The sequence below is a fragment of the Schistocerca americana genome, chromosome 3 (genome assembly GCF_021461395.2).
Source record: "Schistocerca americana isolate TAMUIC-IGC-003095 chromosome 3, iqSchAmer2.1, whole genome shotgun sequence".
NCBI classification, from domain to species: Eukaryota; Metazoa; Arthropoda; class Insecta; order Orthoptera; family Acrididae; genus Schistocerca; species Schistocerca americana.
This window is the reverse complement of record NC_060121.1, coordinates 453,595,035-453,618,229: the sequence shown is the minus strand read 5'-3', so window position 1 is coordinate 453,618,229 and position 23,195 is coordinate 453,595,035. Positions and strand designations below refer to the sequence as shown.

General features: G+C 39.7%; 1 protein-coding gene across 2 annotated transcripts in view; it reads left to right on the top strand.

The window, feature by feature from the left end:
* LOC124607137 (coronin-7) overlaps positions 1-23,195 on the top strand; it is a 238,059-nt gene that overhangs the window by 14,121 nt on the left and 200,743 nt on the right. For both annotated transcript variants that reach the window (XM_047139346.1, XM_047139345.1), the window contains exons 3-5: positions 11,438-11,624; positions 11,843-12,057; positions 12,132-12,214. In XM_047139346.1, the coding sequence (XP_046995302.1) occupies positions 11,438-11,624; positions 11,843-12,057; positions 12,132-12,214 (485 nt within the window). The remainder of the gene's footprint in view (positions 1-11,437; positions 11,625-11,842; positions 12,058-12,131; positions 12,215-23,195) is intronic.

Below are 23,195 nucleotides of genomic sequence, written 5' to 3'. Positions count from 1 at the left end.
CTGTTCCCATTCCAAAACTATACAGCCCTCATTCCACCATCGCACCCAGTCTTTTTACTTCTCTCCTTTTCCGCTACCCCCTCTCCCCATCTCTCCCCTGCCCTGCTATTCCTCTGCCTCCCCACCCCAGCCTCCTCCTTACCCCCACCCACCCACGCACTGGTACTACTGCTCGCAGTGTGGCTACAGTTGCCTTAGACTGCAGTCGTGTGTGTGTGTGTGTGTGTGTGTGTGTGTGTTTTGTCTGTTTTTGATGAAAGCCTTATGGGCTGAAAGCTTTTCTTGGAACAGTTTTTGTTGTGCCTTGTGTGTGTGTGTGTGTGTGTGTGTGTGTGTGTGTGTGTGTTTTGTCTGTTTTTGATTAAAGCCTTATGGGCTGAAAGCTTTTCTTGGAACAGTTTTTGTTGTGCCTATCTGCAACACAGTATCTCCACTAGATGGTGAGTGGCAACTTTCCTTTTCATAATATTGTTACATTCTATCCTGGATTTTACATTCTTTAAAAATTAGAAAAGACATGACAAAAAATGCACTCTCTTTCCTCTTATATTCATTGCTTACATCCAGGATGCTGTAGACCGAGTTCATGAAATAACTGAGGTTGTGATCAAAATTAATGAACAGAAGATATACACACTGCATTCTGCAGAGGTTATTGCTGTGCTGAGGGAACCAAAAGGTGATTTAGAGAAGGTTCTTAGTACAGTGGAAAGGATTTACTATAATCAGTATCATGTGAGAATAAACAAGAGGAGGAGTGAAGTGATGGTATGCAGGAGGAAGAATATGAACCTCTGAAGAATGAGAATTGAAAGCGAGGAGTTATAAATGATAGAGAAATTTAAACAACTTTAATAAACATTTTTGGAACAGCGATCAATAAATTTAAAAAAAAAAATTCCTTTTAAAATTCAGTCTTTATCACACCACATATGCTACAAGGACACAGTTTCGATCATATCACATGACCATCATCAGACCTGTAATTTAATTTAGAAAGTAATAGAAACCTTACTAGACTGACAATAAAATATGACAAAATAAAGTACAATAGGACTTGTTATACCCATGGCATCCTTCGAAGATGGTTGGTGGAGCACTCTTCCGAGCTGCTGTGATGTCAACTGGTGCTAGCAAGTGACGGGCATACGCTTAAATACGAAGATGCTCCGCCTACCTCTTCTCGCTCTACCTCACGTCAACCAATCAGTGTAAAACGGGTTAACATAATCGTCAAAACATAAAAAAATAGAGTACAATAATAACATAAAAATAGTTATGTATAAAATATCTCTTTACAACCAAGGTACTACTTAAATATTGTGTAAAATATCAATTAAAAGCTTTAAAATAACTGTGCAGACGATGTATACTCAGTGTGCCCTCTATGGGCTAAGGTGGTACTACCACAATGGTTTCAAAGTAAACAATGTCGTGAAGGTCTTTGGCATTGCGGCATCATGTCGATATGTGAGTTGTGACTCGACTGCATTATAGAGATGAACCGTCAGTGCTTCTCAGTGAACAGTTGGATTTTCGTGAAAAACATTTTTATGATCTCTTTGACGAAATTCTATGAACACGTATGTACTCTTTTGTTCAGAAAATCATAGGACCCAGTTGTATCCATGGCAGAAATGTACCTTAGAACAGGACTTAATATTTATATCACAATCTCAAACTTCCAACTAGAAATATTAGGAAATATGACTTTTAATAAATCAGTTTTATGACATTTTAAAAAGTGTAGCACTCTGCAGCTAATCATTCCATTATTACATATATCACCAGTGCCAAATAAAGTTAATATAAGACAGACAAACCAAATCTAACATAGGTGTAGACTTGCAGTTGAGTCACAACTCACATATCGATATGATGCCACAATGCCAAAGACCTTCACAACATTGTTGACTTTGATGAAACCATTATGGTGGTACCACCTTAGCCCTTAGAGGGCACACTGAGTGTACTTAGTCTGTACAGTTATTTTAAAGCTTTTAATTGATATTTTATACAATGTGTAAGTAGTACCTTGGTTGTAAAGAGATATTTTATACTTAACTATTTTTATGTTATTATTGTACTTTTTTTTTACATTTTGACGATTATGTGAACCCATTTTTCACTGACTGGTTGACGTGAGGTAGAGGTAGAAGAGGTAGGCGGATCATCTTCGTATTTAAGCGTATGCCCGTCACTTGCTGGCACCAGTTGACATCACAGCAGCTGTGAAGAGTGCTCCACCTACCATCTTCGAAGGATGCCATGGGTATAACAAGTTTTATTGTATTTTATCCGTATAAGCATTTTGTCATATTTTATTGTCAATCTAGTAAGGTTTCTATTACTTTCTAAATTAAATTACAGTTTTGACGATGGTCATGTGATATGACTAAAACTGGTCACCTATGTTCTTGTAGCATACGTGGTGCGATCAAAACTGAATTTTACAAAGAAAAAATTTTTGTAGAGAAATTTACCTATTTGGGAAGCAGGATTTCAAGAGATTGTGAAGATAGGAAGATATTGTGAGCAGGATAAAGCAGACCAAAACTGCACTTAATTTTAGAAAGCACTCACCAGCAAGAATAACAGTGTGGAAATGAATCACCGAAGTGGTTTTGTGGAGTGACTGTATATGAGTGGGAAACTTGTACAGTAAGAAAGCAAGAGAGGGGAAAACTAGAAGCCCTAGAGATTTGGTGCTACAGGAGGAGGTGATATGAAAAGTACAGGAAACCAGAGCTCTCTGAAGGCGCATCCAGACAAGAAAAGACAAACCTATAAGACACATTTCAAGCTTCAATAACAACATTTTAACAATGGCACATGCTGTTGAGGGAAGAAATTGCCGGGATTGACCAAGAATTTCATACATGCAACATATTATGAGAGTTATGTGGAATATGCTATGTGCGTATGTGGAATTGAAATGGAAGGCAGACAGAAGAATGTAATGGCATACTGCAGCAAACAAACCTCAGCATTGCACTGGAGGAGGAGGAGGAGGAGGAGGAGGAGGAGGATGATGTGCCTAGGTGGTATATAGATAGTTTTTTTCCTCACTGTATTTGTGAGTGGAACAGAAAAGGAAATGACAAGTAGTGGTACAGGGTACGCTCCACCATGCATCATATGATGGCTTGCAGAGCATGTATGTAGATGTAGGAAATCGGCCACTGTGCCTGAGAAAACGTGTTCATGTCCTTATTCTGTTAGAAGAGCTTCGCACCTCAGTGCATATGACAGAAAATTTGGTGCTGCAGAAAGTTCACTCTCTGCCAGTGACCTTTCATTCTCCACTCCTGCTAATGCAGATTCTGCACAGTGAGAAATGGTCTTTGACTTGTATTCAAATGACATCTGGATTTACCTCTTATACAGAGCTGTTGCCAAAAGGAACCTATCTTGTTCTTGATGGATGCTCTTCTGAGCGTACTGGATGTTATACAGCCAGCTGGTTGTTTTTGTACATGATAATCTTGTTCAGGATTGGGTGGATCACGTTACAAGTGTGGTCCACTAAGCCAATGACACATCTATCCCTAAATCTACTGCAGTTACACACAAGATAAGATTTCTCCCCCACACGCGAAAGCGGACTTCTTCATTGTATAGTGTCAAGAGGACTGCATCAGTACAGCATTCAAGGAAACCTTCAAAAGCTTACATTCTTTACTGTCACTAACTTATCACTAAGAATGTAAATGTCAGTGAGAAAGCATAACCAGCAATAATTCTAGTGATATTCAATCATATCTCATTAAAATATTGACATGGTGCAAAGTTTGAAATATGACAATTTCAGACTGCCAATTTATGCTTCCCTCTGATTAGCAATAGCAATTTTCACTCTTAATTCACTGCAGATTTTTCGAACAGCAGGCAGTGAGGTACTCATCTTTGAAGTGTTGTAATAAATATGACCAATAATGGGAAGATAACCATCACCCCCCATGAACCATGGACCTTGCCGTTGGTGGGGAGGCTTGCATGCCTCAGCGATACAGATAGCCGTACCGTAGGTGCAACCACAACGGAGGGGTATCTGTTGAGAGGACAGACAAACGTGTGGTTCCTGAAGAGGGGCAGCAGCCTTTTCAGTAGTTGCAAGGGCAACAGTCTAGATGATTGACTGATCTGGTCTTGTAACAATAACCAAAACGGCCTTGCTGTGCTGGTACTGCGGACGGCTGAAAGCAAGGGGAAACTACAGCCGTAATTTTTCCCGAGGGCATGCAGCTTTACTGTATGATTAAATGATGATGGCGTCCTCTTGGGTAAAATATTCCGGAGGTAAAATAGTCCCCCATTCGGATCTCCGGGCGGGGACTACTCAAGAGGATGTCGTTATCAGGAGAAAGAAAACTGGCGTTCTACGGATCGGAGCGTGGAATGTCAGATCCCTTAATCGGGCAGGTAGGTTAGAAAATTTAAAAAGGGAAATGGATAGGTTGAAGTTAGATATACTGGGAATTAGTGAAGTTCGGTGGCAAGAGGAAAGAGACTTCTGGTCAGGTGACTACAGGGTTATAAACACAAAATCAAATAGGGGTAATGCAGGAGTAGGTTTAATAATGAATAGGAAAATAGGAATGCGGGTAAGCTACTACAAACAGCATAGTGAACGCATTATTGTGGCCAAGATAGATTCAAAGCCCACACCTACCACAGTAGTATAAGTTTATATGCCAACTAGCTCTGCAGATGACGAAGAAATTGAAGAAATGTATGATGACATAAAAGAAATTATTCAGATTGTGAAGGGAGATGAAAATTTAATAGTCATGGGTGACTGGAATTCGAGTGTAGGAAAAGGGAGAGAAGGAAACATAGTAGGTGAATATGGATTGGGGCTAAGAAATGAAAGAGGAAGCCACCTGGTAGAATTTTGCACAGAGCACAACATAATCATAACTAACACTTGGTTCAAGAATCATGAAAGAAGGTTGTATACATGGAAGAACCCTGGAGATACTGAAAGGTATCAGATAGATTATATAATGGTAAGACAGAGATTTAGGAACCAGGTTTTAAATTGTAAGACATTTCCAGGGGCAGATGTGGACTCTGACCACAATCTATTGGTTATGACCTGTAGATTAAAACTGAAGAAACTGCAAAAAGGTGGGAATTTAAGGAGATGGGACCTGGATAAACTGAAAGAACCAGAGGTTGTACAGAGTTTCAGGGAGAGCATAAGGGAACAATTGACAGGAATTGGGGAAAGAAATACAGTAGAAGAAGAATGGGTAGCTTTGAGGGATGAAGTAGCGAAGGCAGCAGAGGATCAAGTAGGTAAAAAGATGAGGGCTAGTAGAAATCCTTGGGTAACAAAAGAAATATTGAATTTAATTGATGAAAGGAGAAAATATAAAAATGCAGTAAATGAAAAGGAATACAAACGTCTCAAAAATGAGATCGACAGGAAGTGCAAAATGGCTAAGCAGGGTTGGCTAGAGGACAAATGTAAGGATGTAGAGGCCTATCTCACTAGGAGTAAGATAGATACTGCCTACAGGAAAATTAAAGAGACCTTTGGAGATAAGAGAACGACTTGTATCAATATCAAGAGCTCAGATGGAAACCCAGTTCTAAGCAAAGAAGGGAAAGCAGAGAGGTGGAAGGAGTATATAGAGGGTCTATACAAGGGCGATGTACTTGAGGACAATATTATGGAAATGGAAGAGGATGTAGATGAAGATGAAATGGGAGATATGATACTGCGTGAAGAGTTTGACAGAGCACTGAAAGACCTGAGTCGAAACAAGGCCCCCGGAGTAGACAACATTCCATTGGAACTACTGACGGCCTTGGGAGAGCCAGTCCTGACAAAACTTTACCATCTGGTGAGAAAGATGTATGAAACAGGCGAAATACCCTCAGACTTCAAGAAGAATATAATAATTCCAATCCCAAAGAAAGCAGGTGTTGACAGATGTGAAAATTACCGAACTATCAGTTTAATACATCACAGCTGCAAAATACTAACACGAATTCTTTACAGACGAATGGAAAAACTAGTAGAAGCCAACCTCGGGGAAGATCAGTTTGGATTCCGTAGAAACACTGGAACACGTGAGGCAATACTGACCTTACGACTTATCTTAGAAGAAAGATTAAGGAAAGGCAAACCCACGTTTCTAGCATTTGTAGACTTAGAGAAAGCTTTTGACAGTGTTGACTGGAATACTTTCTTTCAAATTCTAAAGGTGGCAGGGGTAAAATACAGGGAGCGAAAATCTATTTACAATTTGTACAGAAACCAGATGGCAGTTATAAGAGTCGAGGGACATGAAAGGGAAGCAGTGGTTGGGAAGGGAGTAAGACAGGGTTGTAGCCTCTCCCCGATGTTGTTCAATCTGTATATTGAGCAAGCAGTAAAGGAAACAAAAGAAAAATTCGGAGTAGGTATTAAAATTCATGGAGAAGAAATAAAAACTTTGAGGTTCGCCGATGACATTGTAATTCTGTCAGAGACAGCAAAGGACTTGGAAGAGCAGTTGAATGGAATGGACAGTGTGTTGAAATGAGAATATAAGATGAACATCAACAAAAGCAAAACAAGGATAATGGAATGTATCTAATTAAGTCGGGTAATGCTGAGGGAATTAGATTAGGAAATGAGACACTTAAAGTAGTAAAGGAGTTTTGCTATTTGGGGAGCAAAATAACTGATGATGGTCGAAGTAGAGAGGATATAAAATGTAGACTGGCAATGGCAAGGAAAGCGTTTCTGAAGAAGAGAAATTTGTTAACATCCAGTATTGATTTCAGTGTCAGGAAGTCATTTCTGAAAGTATTTGTATGGAGTGTAGCCATGTATGGAAGTGAAAAATGGACGATAAATAGTTTGGACAAGAAGAGAATAGAAGCTTTTGAAATGTGGTGCTACAGAAGAATGCTGAAGATTGGGTGGGTAGATCACGTAACTAATGAGGAAGTATTGAATAGGATGGGGGAGAAGAGAAGTTTGTGGCACAACTTGACCAGAAGAAGAGATCGGTTGGTAGGACATGTTCTGAGGCATCAAGGGATCACCAATTTAGTATTGGAGGGCAGCGTGGAGGGTAAAAATCGTAGAGGGAGACCAAGAGATGAATACACTAAGCAGATTCAGAGGGATGTAGGTTGCAGTAGGTACTGGGAGATGAAAAAGCTTGCACAGGATAGAGTAGCATGGAGAGCTGCATCAAACCAGTCTCAGGACTGAAGACCACAACAACAACAGCAACAACCATCACATCATCAGTCTGTGATGTGAGACAATGTGAAAAAATCAAACATTTCTAACCAGTAGTTTCCTTGCAATCATTTGAGAATGAAACATGTGAATCCAAAATATGTGGTGTTTTATTTTTTATGTCACAAATAAAACATTTTCTGAAAAGCTACTTCACTGATTTCAGCATCTTTGCCTTGCTTCCATATACAGGATAGCCACAAGTTCTGCAAATCAGGGAATTTCAAACATGTCAGGGAAATTCGGAAAAAAAAGCCACTGGAAAAATCTCATTTTTGTCTCGTCATGCTCCGTCACTGGCAGGGCGCAGCTGAGTACGTTTGCTGCTTCCCTATGCACTCATTCTTACTACTTCTTCTCTTCCTACCACTCACCTCAGCTTGCAGTCAGTGCTGCCACCACTTCTTGCTGCTAGTCTAGCAGGTGCCAATGAGAGGCAGGAAGGCATGAGGAGTGGTTTGTTTGCATATGATTCTCAGAGACTGTAGATGTCACAGCCAGATACGGCGGTCATGTGTGCATGAGCTGTGTCTGAGTGATTGTGTGAATGTGTGTGTCCTCTCATTTTCTGACAAAAACTAGGGCTGAAAATTTTGTTGTGAGAGTGTGATTGTCTTTTCTACGTGCCTGTCTGTGGCTCAGCAATCATATTTACACGGAGTTGCTACCTATCCTCATTAGTATTGATTCTCTGAGTATTTGCGCAGGTTATCTGTTGCATGGATGATCACTGGGGTCTTGTTTCATTAACATGGTGTCTGTGACATGTGAATAGCTGGTCACACAAATGGAATTTCTGTGACAGGGCCAAAGCACAGATCGGGCCTGCCGATCTGAAGCCCATCATTTCCCACTGATATGGAGGCCCTGCCTGTCAGATTTAGTCTCACCAATCTGTCCGCAGGATGGGTCTGTTTGTGTGTAGCATAACACAGCAGATTTTCATGGTTTTATCCATGGACCCACGACAGATGTGCTCCTCGGCAGGCCAGAGGCCATGGGCGATGGATTTCAGGAATTGTGACCATCTCACTGCAAGTACATTGTATAGTGCAGTGTTTTGTAGACATATTAGCTATTGTTGTACATTTTGGCACTTCAAAAGTAATTTATATATTAGAAAGTGTGGACGATAAGAAGAAGAAAATCGTGGCAGTTGCTGGCAGTTTGTACGCTAGGTACTCATATATTTTTCAGAAGAAAAATCACACAATATCTGTAAGATAATAGACTTAACACAATGGATTATAACTGACAATAATGAACATAGTAGAACCAACATTTTATTGATGGTCACCTGTAGTGATTGTTTACACAACTCTTCCCTGTTTTTTACACTTCTTTCAATAGGCCTTCTTTTTTTCTGAGGCTGTTTCTGAAATCAATGAAGGTTTTTTAAATCTGCCTTGTGACTCCAAGGAAATTTGTATTTTTGTCATCAAATGTGTTTCGTTTCATTGAAATAAAATAGCAACAGTGGTCTTAATGACCTTGAATACCATTTGGCTTGCTTTCTCCATATAAAAACAGTTCATTACAAAAGATGTTGATGGTATCCTTAAGATTTTTGCTCACATGGGGGGGGGGGGGGGGGGAGAAAGAAAGACATTCTTACAATTTTTGTCAACTTATGTCTTTCTTACCTTTGAGTCTCAAAATTTGGCAGGGAAACATGTCTGAAAATCAGGTAAATATCAGGGAATTTCACTTGGGGAAACTTGATTCCTGTCTTGATTGACTCAAACCTAGATGTGGGTAGCATTCTTTGTGTGACATGATGTAGTAGTCCACCATATAGAGCCCATGTGAAAGAACTGTGGTGATGAGTCTTAACAATGCATGACAGGACATACTAAGCTTCACAAGAGGAGTGTTGTAACAACAGTTAAACTTGTACATCTTGTATGTTATTTCTTATTTTTTCTTTTATTTGTGCCAGCCTCCAAACAAACACACACACACACACACACACACACACACACACACACACACACACACACACACACACTCAAAACAAAATTTGGATAGGACATTATATTGGTTGTAAACATATTACTTACATCAAGATGTGCTCCCATCATTGCTATAAGATGTCTTTCCAAACACCAATTCATTTCAATGTGGAACACACAATGTTCATGCCTCCAGACAGTTTTCCAGCTCTCTGAAATTTATTTACTTGTAACTCCACACAGTGACCTGCAAACAAAATACACCACACAAGTTGTCCACCTTAGAATATTTAATGCTATCCATGCAAAGCTGAGCTGGATTTCTGTTTCAAGAATAAAAAAGATTGTAAGATTCAGTTAAAAAATGGACACTCCAGGTAGGAATATCAACATTGTAGGAAAGGGTAGATTGCTACTTACTGTAAAGGAAACATGTTAAGTTGCAGACAGGTGCAATCAAGACACATACATAGAGTGTGTGGCCACAGTCTTCACCAGAAAAAGAGAAACACACAAGCAAGCACACCTCATGCACTCATGACCACCAACTCCTCCGGCCCGAGATGCTGGAGTTGGTGGTCATGTGTGTGTGAGGTGTGCTTGTTTGTGTGTGTGCGTATGAATGGTGTGTGTTTTTTTTCTTGGTGATAAAGGCTATGGCCAAAAACTTTATGTAAGTGTCTTTTAATTGTGCTTGCCTGCAACTTAATATGTCTCCTTTATGGTAAGTAGCAATCTATCTTTTCCTACATTGTCGATAAGATTCAGTTAAGTGGATAAATAATGGGAAACTGCGGTTTATCTGTAATAGGGATTAGGTGTAAAGTACTCTATAGCCTTTGTTGCCATTCATTTAAAGTATGTAGATTCCATATCAAGCTACATTAGTAACCACAGCTAGCTTTGCATATAGATCAGGCAATAGAAGACTGAGAAAGCTTGTAGACTGCTCGAAATGACAGGCAAGGAAACTACCGATGAACTATGAGAGTGAAAGAGGCATCATGATATGTGTTTTGGCATTTAGAGAGGGACTGTGTTGTTATTGAGGGACCATGTGGTAAAACCACTAATTTACATTCAGCCTTTAAGAACATGATGTTATTTTGAAAATGACACTAAATAAAAGTTTACAGTTGTAGTGACAGACGTACAAAGCGCATGCTTGTTCCTATGTTAATATTGAGGGATACTGACTTTCTGGTCTTGTATTTCAAATAATAATACTCCGGTTCTGAAACTGATTTCTGAGCTTACAAATGTTTTTTACTTTACCTAGCTTAGTTTCCATTTTCACACCACAGCAGGGGCAGTTGTCACAAGTTAGTTTATATATATAAAATTTGTGAAAAGATGGATTGGCCATTTTAGTCTCAAGAATTGTAACATTCTTTGGTTTGTTCATTTACTGTAAAGCATGTGGGAACTGTTGCCTGTGGTAGTTTGTTTAGTCCTGTGGAATCAACATAACTGGGAAAAATGAATTATGTGTCCAAAAAAAGTTGTTTGTGCACCAAAATTTAAGTTATGGATGCTAATTATATTAGGTGATCTTATGATGTAACGAATCCCTAATATACCAACATGTTCAGTGCTTGGTTGTTGTTTTGTTTTCTTCTGTCTTGCTACTGCTACACAATGAACCTCACAATGCAACAATCAATCATTAAAAGTGTGTACAATGTGATGATGAGTCTCTAGGTGACTTGAAACCACTCAAGATGTAATAAAAATGAACCACCATAAAAAGTGAGTTATTACCATTCTGTCTGAACACCTTTCAACATAACATCTTCAGTTGCCATCTCCTAAATGTTTGGCGTTGTAATCCTCTTTCATTGAACCCTTGTAGTAGTTCCTTCATGTTTTATTTACTGTTGGCTCACATATTTTGGTTTCATAACAGCAGCTAATTTTTATACTATGCTTACTTAATTTTTTTCTCTGTGGCTTTCATTCATCTCATTCATTCACAAGGTTGTATAAGCACTGCAAGTAAAAAAAAAAAAGTGTTATCTTCTGAGTCATGAATGGCTACACATTAGTCAGTGCAGCATAATTATCTATTTCATATTATTGATTGTAATTCATCTTTGCTTAGTTAAAGTAATCTGACCTGAAATTTCTAAGTTTTCCACCTGTCATTGTAGTAAGTTGAATTATCTTCTCTTATTGCAACTGTTTATTTTTTCTATTAAAAGTGGTATTGAGTGATTATGACTTTCAACTCTTCCATCAGGTGAAAATATGGCAGATTCCAGAAAATGGGCTGGAAGAAAATCTCACAAACTCGGAGTGCACGTTTTCACACAAACAGCGCCGTGTGGAAACAGTCTGTTTTCATCCAGTAGCAGATTGTCTCTTGACAAGCACATCATTCACCACTCTTACCTTATGGGATATCCTTGCAGAGAGAGAACTGTTCTGTAAGTATGCTTGCAATATTATCTTGCTTCATTCTCGTATGAAACTGTAAGGAAAGCTTGTTTGGTGTCAACATCTGTGCCCTCATTAGTTTGCTCCGTATTTTCTTCCTAATGTTTCTATAAAAGTCTTTCATTTCTTGAATTATGAGTCACATTTTATTACTTGTGACAAAGTGTTTAAATATAGTTCAATCTATTCTGTTATTTCTTTTGTACAGCAAATGCAGACCATTGTGATGTAATCCAGTCTGTAAGTTGGAAAAAAGATGGAATACTCTTAGCTACATCCTGCAAGGACAAACAGGTGCGGGTTGTCGACCCACGGGCTTCTGTACCCATCAGTCAGTCAGCCAACAGCCATCAGAGCATCAAAGACTCTAGAATTGTTTGGTTAGGGGATTCTAATAGAATACTTACCACTGGCTTTGATTCGGTAAGCTCTTTATTCTACAGTCAGTATTTGCCTTATGCAGTTGACAATATTTCACATCATTCATTACTTTTTAGGGCCGACAAAGAGAAGTTTACATAAGAGACTTAAGAAATTTTGAAGAAATTGAAAAAAGTTTGGTTCTGGACAGTTCAACAGGGTATGTAGCATTTACTTTTATTGCCATATGAACCTCCCTGCATATTGCATGTTCTTGTTTCCTTATTGCATGTTCTTGTTTCCTTTTCATTATATTTGTGTCCAACAATAGTACCTTATATGAATAGAGGGATCATCCAGTTACTATTTTTACAGGGTTCTTCTGATACTATACTATAGTATAGGATATAGTTAGGGGAAATCACATAGCACAAAATTGCACATCTGAAGTGATATTCTTTAAGATAATGTCACACATCTCTTTAAAAAATTATTTGCATGCTTCTTAAAATCAGGCTCAGAAATGAAACCCATTCTGTCTGATGTTTTGCCCATCACACTTGGAATATCTGTAAACACTGTTTGGCCTCTTACGTTGGTATGACTACCACCAAGTTATCAATTAGGATGAATGGGCATAGATAGATGGTGTATACTGCCAACACACAATATTCTGTTGCAGAACATATTCTACAACATTACAGTCATGACCTCAGTGCCTGTTTCACCATACATGCCATCTGGATTCTTCACCCAGACACTAATTTCTCAGAACTCTGCAGATGGGAACTGCCATTACAACGTTTTCTTGTTCTCATCACCCACCTGGCCTTAATTTCCATTAATTTCTTCAGTTGAAACATTTCTTCCCAGTAATTATTCCTTTCTTCATGCCCTTTTGCTTTTCCATATCTTTATTTTCTGACCTGTCTAATTTTTCCTCTCCTCCCACCTCTACCACATACAGTGCACTTATTTTTCTGCTATTATTAACTCTTGTTTTAAGTTTTGTCACTAATGTGTCTCTTGTATATTACTCTTATCTTCAACCTTTAAGCTCGCAGGTTTTCATATCTTGTCTGGGGCACTCCCCAATAACCAGTGTTTCCTTCTCATTCTCAGTCAGTTGGTCCTTGTCGTCGGTAAGTCATCCCTGACTCGGGGTTCTGGGTGACCCTCCTTAAACCTTACCTTTCCTTATCCATCACCCCCGTGCCTTTTCATTCTGTGAGTAGGAGGAGCCACTGGTTCTGAAAATGTGCACATTTCTTTAACCTTCATATGGGTTTTCTACTGCCACTGCTTGGTGATGTGTCCAGTTACATTATATAGATTGTCATTATGTCAGTGTGATCATTATGGATTTGTAATAATTCTAATTAGTTCTACAGCCATAGCTTTTGCCCTTGGAAATATACTTGGGAATTTTAAAAATAAAGAAAGAAGTCAGTGAGTGTCAGTATTCCAGAACAACAACTGGAGAAAGTCTTTAGATAAGATATTTTGACATTGTAGTCTTTAGACTTCACCACTACATTTTCCTTTTCTCTCATTCATGTCTCCCATGAAATGAGGTGGTGCAGGAGCTAATATACTGTACATATGTGCACGAGTAATGAGTTTCAACTCCCAATCCAACCATTCAGATTTAGATGATCTACCTAAATCACTTTAATATTGGTGTGATTTCTTCAGGCAGTGAGCAGTTAATTTCATCACTCCTGTCAAATTGAGCTAGTCATTGAATTCTATTGACTTTCTTGTGAATGAGACTTTAAATCCTACCTCCCTTTTTCGATAAAGATGGAGAGCTCAAACTTTGATTGGGTTTATCAGATTATAGCCCCAGTCACTTGTTATTGTAGATCATCATTTTCTTTAACTTCATTACACATTTACTGACTCTCACTCTTTCTGCATAAAATGTGAATTATCACAAATTTCTCGCTTCAAAGGTTTTATACATTCATTAAGTAGATGCATTGGCATATACAAGTGCAGGTTGAGCCACTGTAGAATGCTTGTGTACTCCACTTTCACAGAATTTATCACGCTGTAATAATATGAAAATTGCCCTTGTAAGTAATGTGTGTGTTTTTAGTTAGACTACTTCCTGATAGTATGAGAAGCTCTCCATGAAACATTTGTAATTTTGTGGTAAAATATTTCAGGAATTAGTTTTTCAGGATAGGTAAGAGACACTCTCATTGAGTGGCTTGAAAGTTTTGTGGAATTCCATGTTAGTCACATGTTTTGCAATTTTAGCTTTATCTTGTAATGAAGATTTTTTTTTCATGCTTATGATTTTCACTAGTCTTTTTGAATGAATATACCTTTTAACTAATTTTGCGTATTGATAACAGCCAAATTTTAAAAATCAGAAATTAACATTGTTAGCTGCAACAGGCAGAAGACGTGATTTTTTGGTACTGCACAGTTTAGCGATTTTGATCAAGATAAACTCACGCTGCAGTGACTACTTTAGCAAGCCAGTGTAGAAGTATGCACAGAATCAGCTAAGTTAAAAATATGTACAATACACGCATTTATTTATATATAAAAGCCACCTTAGGAATTTTCCTTTGTGTGAGACTGCATGTACAAGATCACGTGCCAATTTAAAGTTCTAGATTCACAAATTTTACTGTTTGCATTGTTTCTGCATATCTATCATTGATTGTATCAAGACCCATTGGTATTGTGATACATTGTGAAATTTTGAACATTGTGAGTGCTACGATTAACTTGTACTCTTATTCTTAATTGTAGGCATAAACTTTATTGTGCTCTTTTAAAATTTCAGAGAACAGTACCCCTATACTTGTTCAGAACAATTGTTCTCTTATATCATTGTATCATGTGAGAAATAGGTTATTTTGAGAAATTTCAGATGCTTACAAAACTATATTTTCACAAATTACCAGTATGAGTGTTTTGGGTGTGTAATTTATTTCATAGCAAATCGGCATTTGTGGTTTACAGTTCTGTGAAAGACTACATCTTCCATGAACTTTATTGTATATCAATGCAAATAATCGTGCGTTTTTGAAAATTTTATGAAGCTTCCTTTGTTCTTTGCAGAATCTATGAGCATTTTGTTGAGAAGGTCGAGAAGAGTAGCCTTGCACTTGGAATTTCAATGAAGCTCACAATTTGTAGTATTGTCCCCAGAACTGATCATGGCCCTTTTGTTCTGATTCAGGTTGAAAGACGAAACCAGAGACTTTGAAAGTTCTGAGACAAGCTAGGCTGTGACTTTCAGGACTTGTGACATAGGGTTGAGAGCTGTAGGTTACTCTTAAATTGGTCAGGTGTGCACTACACGTCAGAGGCTGCTACTCAAGTAGCGGACTGTGTGTGAGATGGACAAAAGGTTTTTTTAGATCAGGCAACTCTATCCAATCCAGATAACAATATCTGCAGGAAATCCAGAATTATCAGGGTAAGATCAAAAGAAACACCACCAACAGGTGAGAGTCTTAAAATCCTAATGGTAAACTGCCGAAGCATTCGCAACAAAGTGCCGGAGTTTGAAGTGCTCATGAAAAGCAGTGAAGCTCGCATAATATTAGATTCAGAAAGAGCTGGTTGAAACCTGAAATTGATAGCAGTGAAATTTTTGGGGAAAATTTAAGTGTATATCAAAAGGATGGACAAACAGTATGTCGCAGTAGACAAGAAACTCAAATCCACTGAGGTAGAAATTGAAGCTGCATGTGAGATTGATTGGCCAAGACTCAGTATCAGGGGTTAGTCATAAAATGATAATTGGATCCTTCTATCGCCCACCAGACTTGTCTCCTGATGTAACCAAAGACTTTAGGGAAAACCTCATTTCACTTGTACATAAGTTCCCCTATTATATTGTAGTCATAGGTGGAGACTTGAATCATCCAACAGTTAACTGGGAAAATTAGTTTTGTTAGCAGTGAGCATGATAAGACATCCTGTGAAATTTATTAAATGTCTTCTCTGAAAACTACCTAGAACAGATTGTTAAGAGCTCCACTCATAATGGAAATATATTGGATCTAATGGCAGCAAATAGACCTGATCTCTTTGAGGACGTCCACATCAAAACTTATATCAATGACCATGATGCAGTTATGGGAGCAGTGATTACCAAAGTACAGAAGACTACTAAAACAAGCAGAAAGATATATATGTGGTCAGTAAACTAGATAAAAAATCATTAGTGTCTTATCTCAGTGAGTAACTTGAAATTTTTAGCACAGGGCAGGAGCATGTAGAGGAACTCTGGCTTAAGTTCAAAAGAATAGTTGACCCTGCACTGGATGGATATGTACCCAGTAGAACAGTTCATAATGGGAGGGAACTCCGTGGTACACAGTCACTGTAAAGAAACTTCTAAAGAGCAGTAATAACTGTGTAACCGATGTAAAACAAAGTGTAGTGCTACAGAGAGAGAGAGAGAGAGAGAGAGAGAGAGAGAGAGAGAGAGAGAGATCCTGAATGAATGAAACATGTTTGACTGTCAAGAGAGCAATGCATTGTGCCTTCAGTGACTACCGTAACAGAATATTGTCAAGTGTGTTTTCACAGAACCCAAAGAAAGGCTGTTCGTTGCACCAAAGCTAGTGTCCAGTCCCTAGTGAATGAGACAGGAGCTGAAATTGAGGGTAACAAAGCAAAAGCTGAAATACTGAGCCCCATTTTCAAATGTTCCTTTACAAAGAAAATCCAGGAAAATTGCTCCAATTTAATCCCTGTACCACTGAAAAGATGAGTGAAAGAAATATTAGTGTCAGTGGTGTTGAGAAACGGTTGAAACTGTTAAAACTGAACGAAGCTCCAGGGCCTGATGGTTTCCCTGTCAGATTCTATACTGAATTCGTGGCTGAGGGAGCCCATCTTCTAACTATAAAGTGTCATAGATCCATCAAACAAAAAATTGTGCTCAGTTCTTGGAAAAAAGCGCAGATCCACCTATCTACAAGAAGGGTGGTAGAAGCGATCCACAAAACTACTGTCCAATATCCGTGACATCAATTTGTTGCAGAATCTTAGAACATATTCTGTGCTCAAACATAATAAGGTATCTTGAACAGAATGACCTCCTCAGTGCCAACCAGCATGGATTTCAAAAACATTTATCATGTTAAACCCAACTCCCACTTTTCTCACATGACATACTGAAAGCTTTGGATCAAGGCTGTCAGGTAGATGCTGTATTCCTTGATTAATGAAAAGCATTTGATGCAGTGCCACACCTATACACCTATGCTTATTGTCACAAGTACAATCACATGGGATATCAAGTGAGATTTGTGACTGGATTGAGGACTTTTTGGTAGGGAGGAAACTGCAGGTTATTTTGGATGGAGAGTAATTGTCAAATGTAGAAGTAATTTTGGGTGTGCCCCAAGGAAGTGTGCTGGGACCCTTGCTGTTCATGTTGCTTATTAATGACCTTGCAAACGATATTAATAGTGAAATCAGGCTTTTTGCAGCTGATGCAGTTATCTATACTGCAGTACTCTCTGAGAGAAGCTGCATAAATATTCAATCAGATCTTGATATGATTTCAAAGTGACCTAAAGATTGGCAACTTGCTTTAAACGTTCTGAAATGTAAGATTGTGCACTTCACAAAATGACAAAACATAGTATCCTGTGAGTGTAATATCAGTGAGTCACTGTTTGGATTTGGTAGCTCATGGAATGATCACATAGGTTCAGTCATGGGTAAAGCAGGTTATAGACTTTGGTTTATTGGTAGAATAATGGGGAAGTGCATCCATTCTACAAAGGAGATTGCTTACAAATCACTGTGGCGACCAGTTCTAGAATATTGCTCAAGTGTTTGGGACCTGTACTAGATAGGACTAGCCGGAGATATTGATCATCTACAGAGAAGGGCAGTACGAATAGTCATAGGTTTGTTTAATCTGTGGTAAGAGTGCCACAGAGATAGTGAATGACCTGAATTGGAAGGCTATAGAAGAGAGACGTAAACTATCTGGAAAGTCTGCTACAAAAGTTTCAAGAAATGGCTTTAAACGATTACTCTAAGAATACACTATAATCCCATATGTGTTGCTCACATATGCATCATGAGGATAAGATTAGAATAATTGCTGCATGCACAGAGGTATTCAGTCAATCATTCTTCCCACACTCCGTACTTGAATGGAACAGGAAGACACTGGTACAATGGGACGTATCCTCTACCATGCACCTCACAGTGGTTTGCAGAGTACAGATGTAGACGTAGATGTAGATATTTAATGCTCAAGACATCAAAATAAATATATAAGTTATTTTTAATTTATGTCCAATGAACAAATCTCAGAGTCTCAGTGTCTCACTCTCTACCTTGGGTTGCTTTCTCTTATTTAAATTAAATTGTTTGGCACTGCATTATACCATAGATTGGCTTGGTCATATTGTGGTGACCTGTTCACATGTTGCACATGGCTAATTAATGCAGTTACATTTTTAGTCTTTTGTTTTCTTTATGAACAGTGACAGAAAGGGCAGGCCACAAGCCAAATTTAAAACAAATTGCTGTGTGCTAGATAGACAAACAAAAATTAGTGTTGCTATATTTTGATTATTTTGCAGAGCAAGATGTTTAGGCGCACACATTCTCAAGGGTCTCGCTGGGCCATAGCATGACAAATCACATGAATGAATCTGAAGTGTGAATGAGTGTTCGTGTCTCTAACCTTCCTGAACTGAAGAAGAATGATACTCTGAAAGTCTTGTCCGGTAGTTGCTGGTGCTTTCTTTTTGCTTTCCATCATTCAAATCTATTTCTTAATAATTGTTTGTAATTCATACATGGCTTTCCATTATTGCAATAACTTTGTTTCATTTGCATCATCTTGTACAACACAATTTTGAAACAAAGATGGCTTCCATCTGTGTTTACTCCTGAATTTCTCTTCTGTTAAACTCTTATCATGCTTGTTGATTTCAGTACATTATGCCTATCCCATTCCATGCACATTATTTGAAATTATCATTGTAGAGTCTCACTGTTTTAACATTAGCATTTGTGTGTGTGCAGTTCTTTTTTTCCCCTCCTGAAACTGGTCAGTGATTTTATTCATTGAATTTGTATGGTTTTGATGTATTTTAGAGTCCTACACCTGAGCAGCATAGCTCCATCACATTATTTTTGAAAAAAAAATTGCAGCTTTAATAAATAAGTAAATAAATAAATAAACAATGGAAAATTCGGGATGGAATAATGACAATATTATGAAAAGGATAAATGGCTACCCACCACATAGTGGAGATGCTGATTCACAGAAAGGCACAACAAAAAGACTGCTAAAAAAAGTAAGCTTATGGTCAAAAGGCCATGTTCAGAATTAGAAATCATACACACATACATTCATGCAAAAGCAACTCACACACATGACCACAGTCTCTGGCTGACAAGGACAGACTTGAGCTACAGTGCATGATAAGAGAAGCAATCTTGGTGGTGGTGTAAGGAGGAGGCTGGGACAGGGACAGGGAGGGATAGTAGGGTAGGGGTGAGGGATGGTGAAGTGCTGCTTATCGGAGCATACAGGGATGAGGTGAGGAGAGGGTAGGGCGACAAGTTGCAATCAAGATTGTAGATGGAGGGTGACGGGGGAGGGGGTTTGAAAAATAGAGAAGGAAGAAGACTGTTGATGCATTGGAATAGAAGGCTGCATGGGAATAGAGAAGAGCATAGGTGGATGAGAGACAGTACTAATGCAGGTTGGGGCCAGAAGGATTATGGGAATGTAGGATATACTGCAGGTAGTTTCCACCTGCGCCTTTCAGAAAAGCTGGTGTTGGTAGTAAGGATCCAGATGAGAGAAGCTATGAAGCAGTCATTGAAATGAAGTCTGTTGTGTTGGGCAGAATGCTCAGCAGTTGGGTGCTCCAGCTGTTTCTTGGCCATTTGTGCAGACAGACAGCTTGTTGATTGTCATGTCCACATAGAATGAAGCATAGTGATTCCAGTTTAGCTTGTAGATCACATGACTAGTTTCACAGGCAGCCGTGACTTTGATGGGATAGCCGTGCTCGTTACCTGACTGGATTAGGTGGTGGTGGCAGGATATACAGGACAGGTCTTGCATCTAGGTCTATTACAGGTATATGAACCATGAGGCAAGGGGTTAGGAGCAGGGGGTCATGTAAGGACGGATGAGGATACTGAATAGGTTCAGTAGGCAGCAGAGTACCACTATGGGAGGAGTGGGGAGCATAGTGGATAGGACATTCTCATTTCAGGGCAGACAAGATGTAGTGGAAACCATGGTGGAGAATGTGATTCAATTGCTCCATTCGTGGGTGGTAATGAGACATGAGGGGAATGCTTCTCTGTGGCCGGACAGTGGGACTTTGAAGAGATAAGACATGGGAGATCTGTTGCTGTAAAAGGTTGGGAGAGTAAATATGGTCTGTGAAAGCCTCAATGAGACCCTTAGTATGTTTTGACAGGATCTGCGCACTACAGATGCAACTGCCACAGGTAGCTAGGCTGTGTGGAATGGACTTGTTGGTATGGAATGGATGGCAGCTATTGAAGTGGAGGTGTTGTTGGTGGTGGGTAGGTCTGACATGGACAGAGGTACAGATGTAACCATATTTGAGGTGGAGGTCAACATTTGAGGAGGCATTAGTAGTGACAAACAGGACATAATGTGGTAAAGGAACAGGAACTGTGGAGAGTCAGTGGAGAAAATGGTTGGTGTTTTATAGTAGAACGTGTTGTGGGTATTAGTCTACAGAAGTAGAGATTCTCTCTGCGGAGGCACAGCAACTGGCAACAATGATGTGTACTGAGTGGTTGGATCTACATATTTTGGGAAGCATGTAGAGGGTAGAAGATGGGGAGTGAAAGGGTTGAGGAGAGAGATGGACTCCAAGTAGAGGTGCTTGGATGAGCCTATGGATTTGAGGAGATACTGCTGGATTTATAGAATTGGCTCATTGTGGCAAAGTTTGTAGGTGAATGAATCTGTCAACTGGAGGAGTCCTTCTGCCAGGTAATATTTGTGATTCAAAACAACATTGTAAGGTTAGCTCGCGTGTTGAGGTTTTTGGGGGATGATGGTGAGACAAGGTTTGATATTAATAAAATTCTGGAAAGTTAACAGGGCCGTGATTAAGGAACAGTGGGGGAGGATCATGGTTAAATGGAGGAGTGAACTGAGTCAGGCTCACCAGTCAGACTCAATGATAGACCAATGTTGAATCTTGCCTGACTCAGTTCTCTCTTCCATCCAACTGTCATCCACCCCTAAGACCTCATAATCTTTCCCTGTTAACTTTTCAGAATTTCTTAACCTTGAACCCTGCCTCACCATCCTTTCCCAAATCCCTCACCATGCAAGCTTACTTTAATCTGCAGAAAGAACTGCAAGCCACCACCTAAAACTGATCCCAGTCTCTCCTCAAATCCTTGGACCCATCCCAGAACCTCTCCCATATCTCTCTCCTCACTTCTACCACTCCTCACACTCGTATATTCTACATGCTTCCTAAAGTACGTAAACCCAACCACCCAATGCACACAATTATGACCATTTACTGTCCCCCACTGAGAGAATCTCTGCTCTAGTAGATCAGCATCTTCAGCCTATTACCCACAATCCATCCTACTATATAAAAGATACCAACCGTTTCCTCCACCGACTCTCCACAGTTTCTTTTCCTTTACCACACAATGTTCTGCTTGTCACTATTGATGCCATCTCCCTTTTCACCAGTGTCCCCAGTGCCCATGAACTTGGCGCTATTGAACACAAACTTTGGCCCTGCATTCCAAGCGTACAACCTCCTTCCTGATGACCATCACTGACTACATTCTCACGTACAATTACTTCTCTTTTGATGGTATCACTTATGAACAAATCCGGGATATAACACTCAACACCTGTGCGGCATCATCCTGTGCCAACCTATTTGTGGGCCATCTAGAGGAATCATTCCTAATCCCTCAGAATTCCAAACCCCTCGCCTGCTTCAGATTCATTGATAACATCTTCATGACCTGGATCAAAGGAGAGGACACTCTATCCACATTCCTCAACACCTTCTCCCTCATTTGCTTCATCTGATCATACTTGACCCAACAAGCTGCCTTCCTTGATGTTGACCTCGATTTCAAACATAGCTACATATGCACCTACCAACCACCAGCAATACCTCCACTTCAACAGCTGCCACCCATTCCATACAAAGAAGTCCCTTCCATACAGCCTAGCCACCCTTGGCAGTTGCATCTGCAGCAATGAGCACTCCCTCTTGAAATATACCAAGGGTCTCATTAAGGCATTCATAGACCTTGTACAAAAACAGATCTCCCACGCCGTATCTCTCCAGTTACCCTCTGCCTGCCTGTCCCACTGTCCGGCCACAGAGGAGCATTCTCCTCACGATTCATTACAACCCAGGAATGGAGAACCTGAATCGTATTCTCTGCCAGGGTTTCGACTACATCTCGTCATGCCCTGAAATGAGGAATATTCTATCCACTATGTTTTCCACCACTCTCACAGTGGTATTCTGCAACCCAGAGAACTTACACAATATCCTCATCCATCCTTACTCAGTCCTTGTTCCAAGCTCTTGCTTAAAGGCTCATATACCTGTATTAAGCGTAGATGCAAGATCTGTCCCGTGCATCCAGCATCCTGCTGCCACCGCCAATGCTGCTGCTGCTGCTGCTGCTGCTGCTGCCGCCGCCGCCGCCGCCGCCGCCACCACCACCACCACCACCACCACCACCACCATCACCATACCCTACTCCAGTCCAGTCATGAAGGCATGACAGCCAACAAGCTGTATGTCTGCATGAATGGGCACCAAAAATTTGTGGCCAAGAAAAAACTGCACCACCCAGTTGCTGAGCATACTGCCCAACACAACAGTCCTCATTTCAGTGACTGCTTCACAACCTGTGCTATCTGGATCCTTCCTACCAACACTAGCTTTTCTGAATTGCACAAGTTGGAACTCTACTTGTAATATATCGTATGTTTCTGTAACCCTCCTGGCCTCAATGTTCAGCAGTCTCTGTCTTTCACCCATCTGTCCCTTTCTGTATTCCCATGCCAGTGCTACACAGCCTTCCATTCTAATGCACCCACAGTCTTTCTACTTCTCTTCTTTTCCAGTCCCCCCCAGCTCTGTTCTCCATCTAACCTGCCAACTGCACCTAGTTGCCCTACCCTCTCCACACCATGC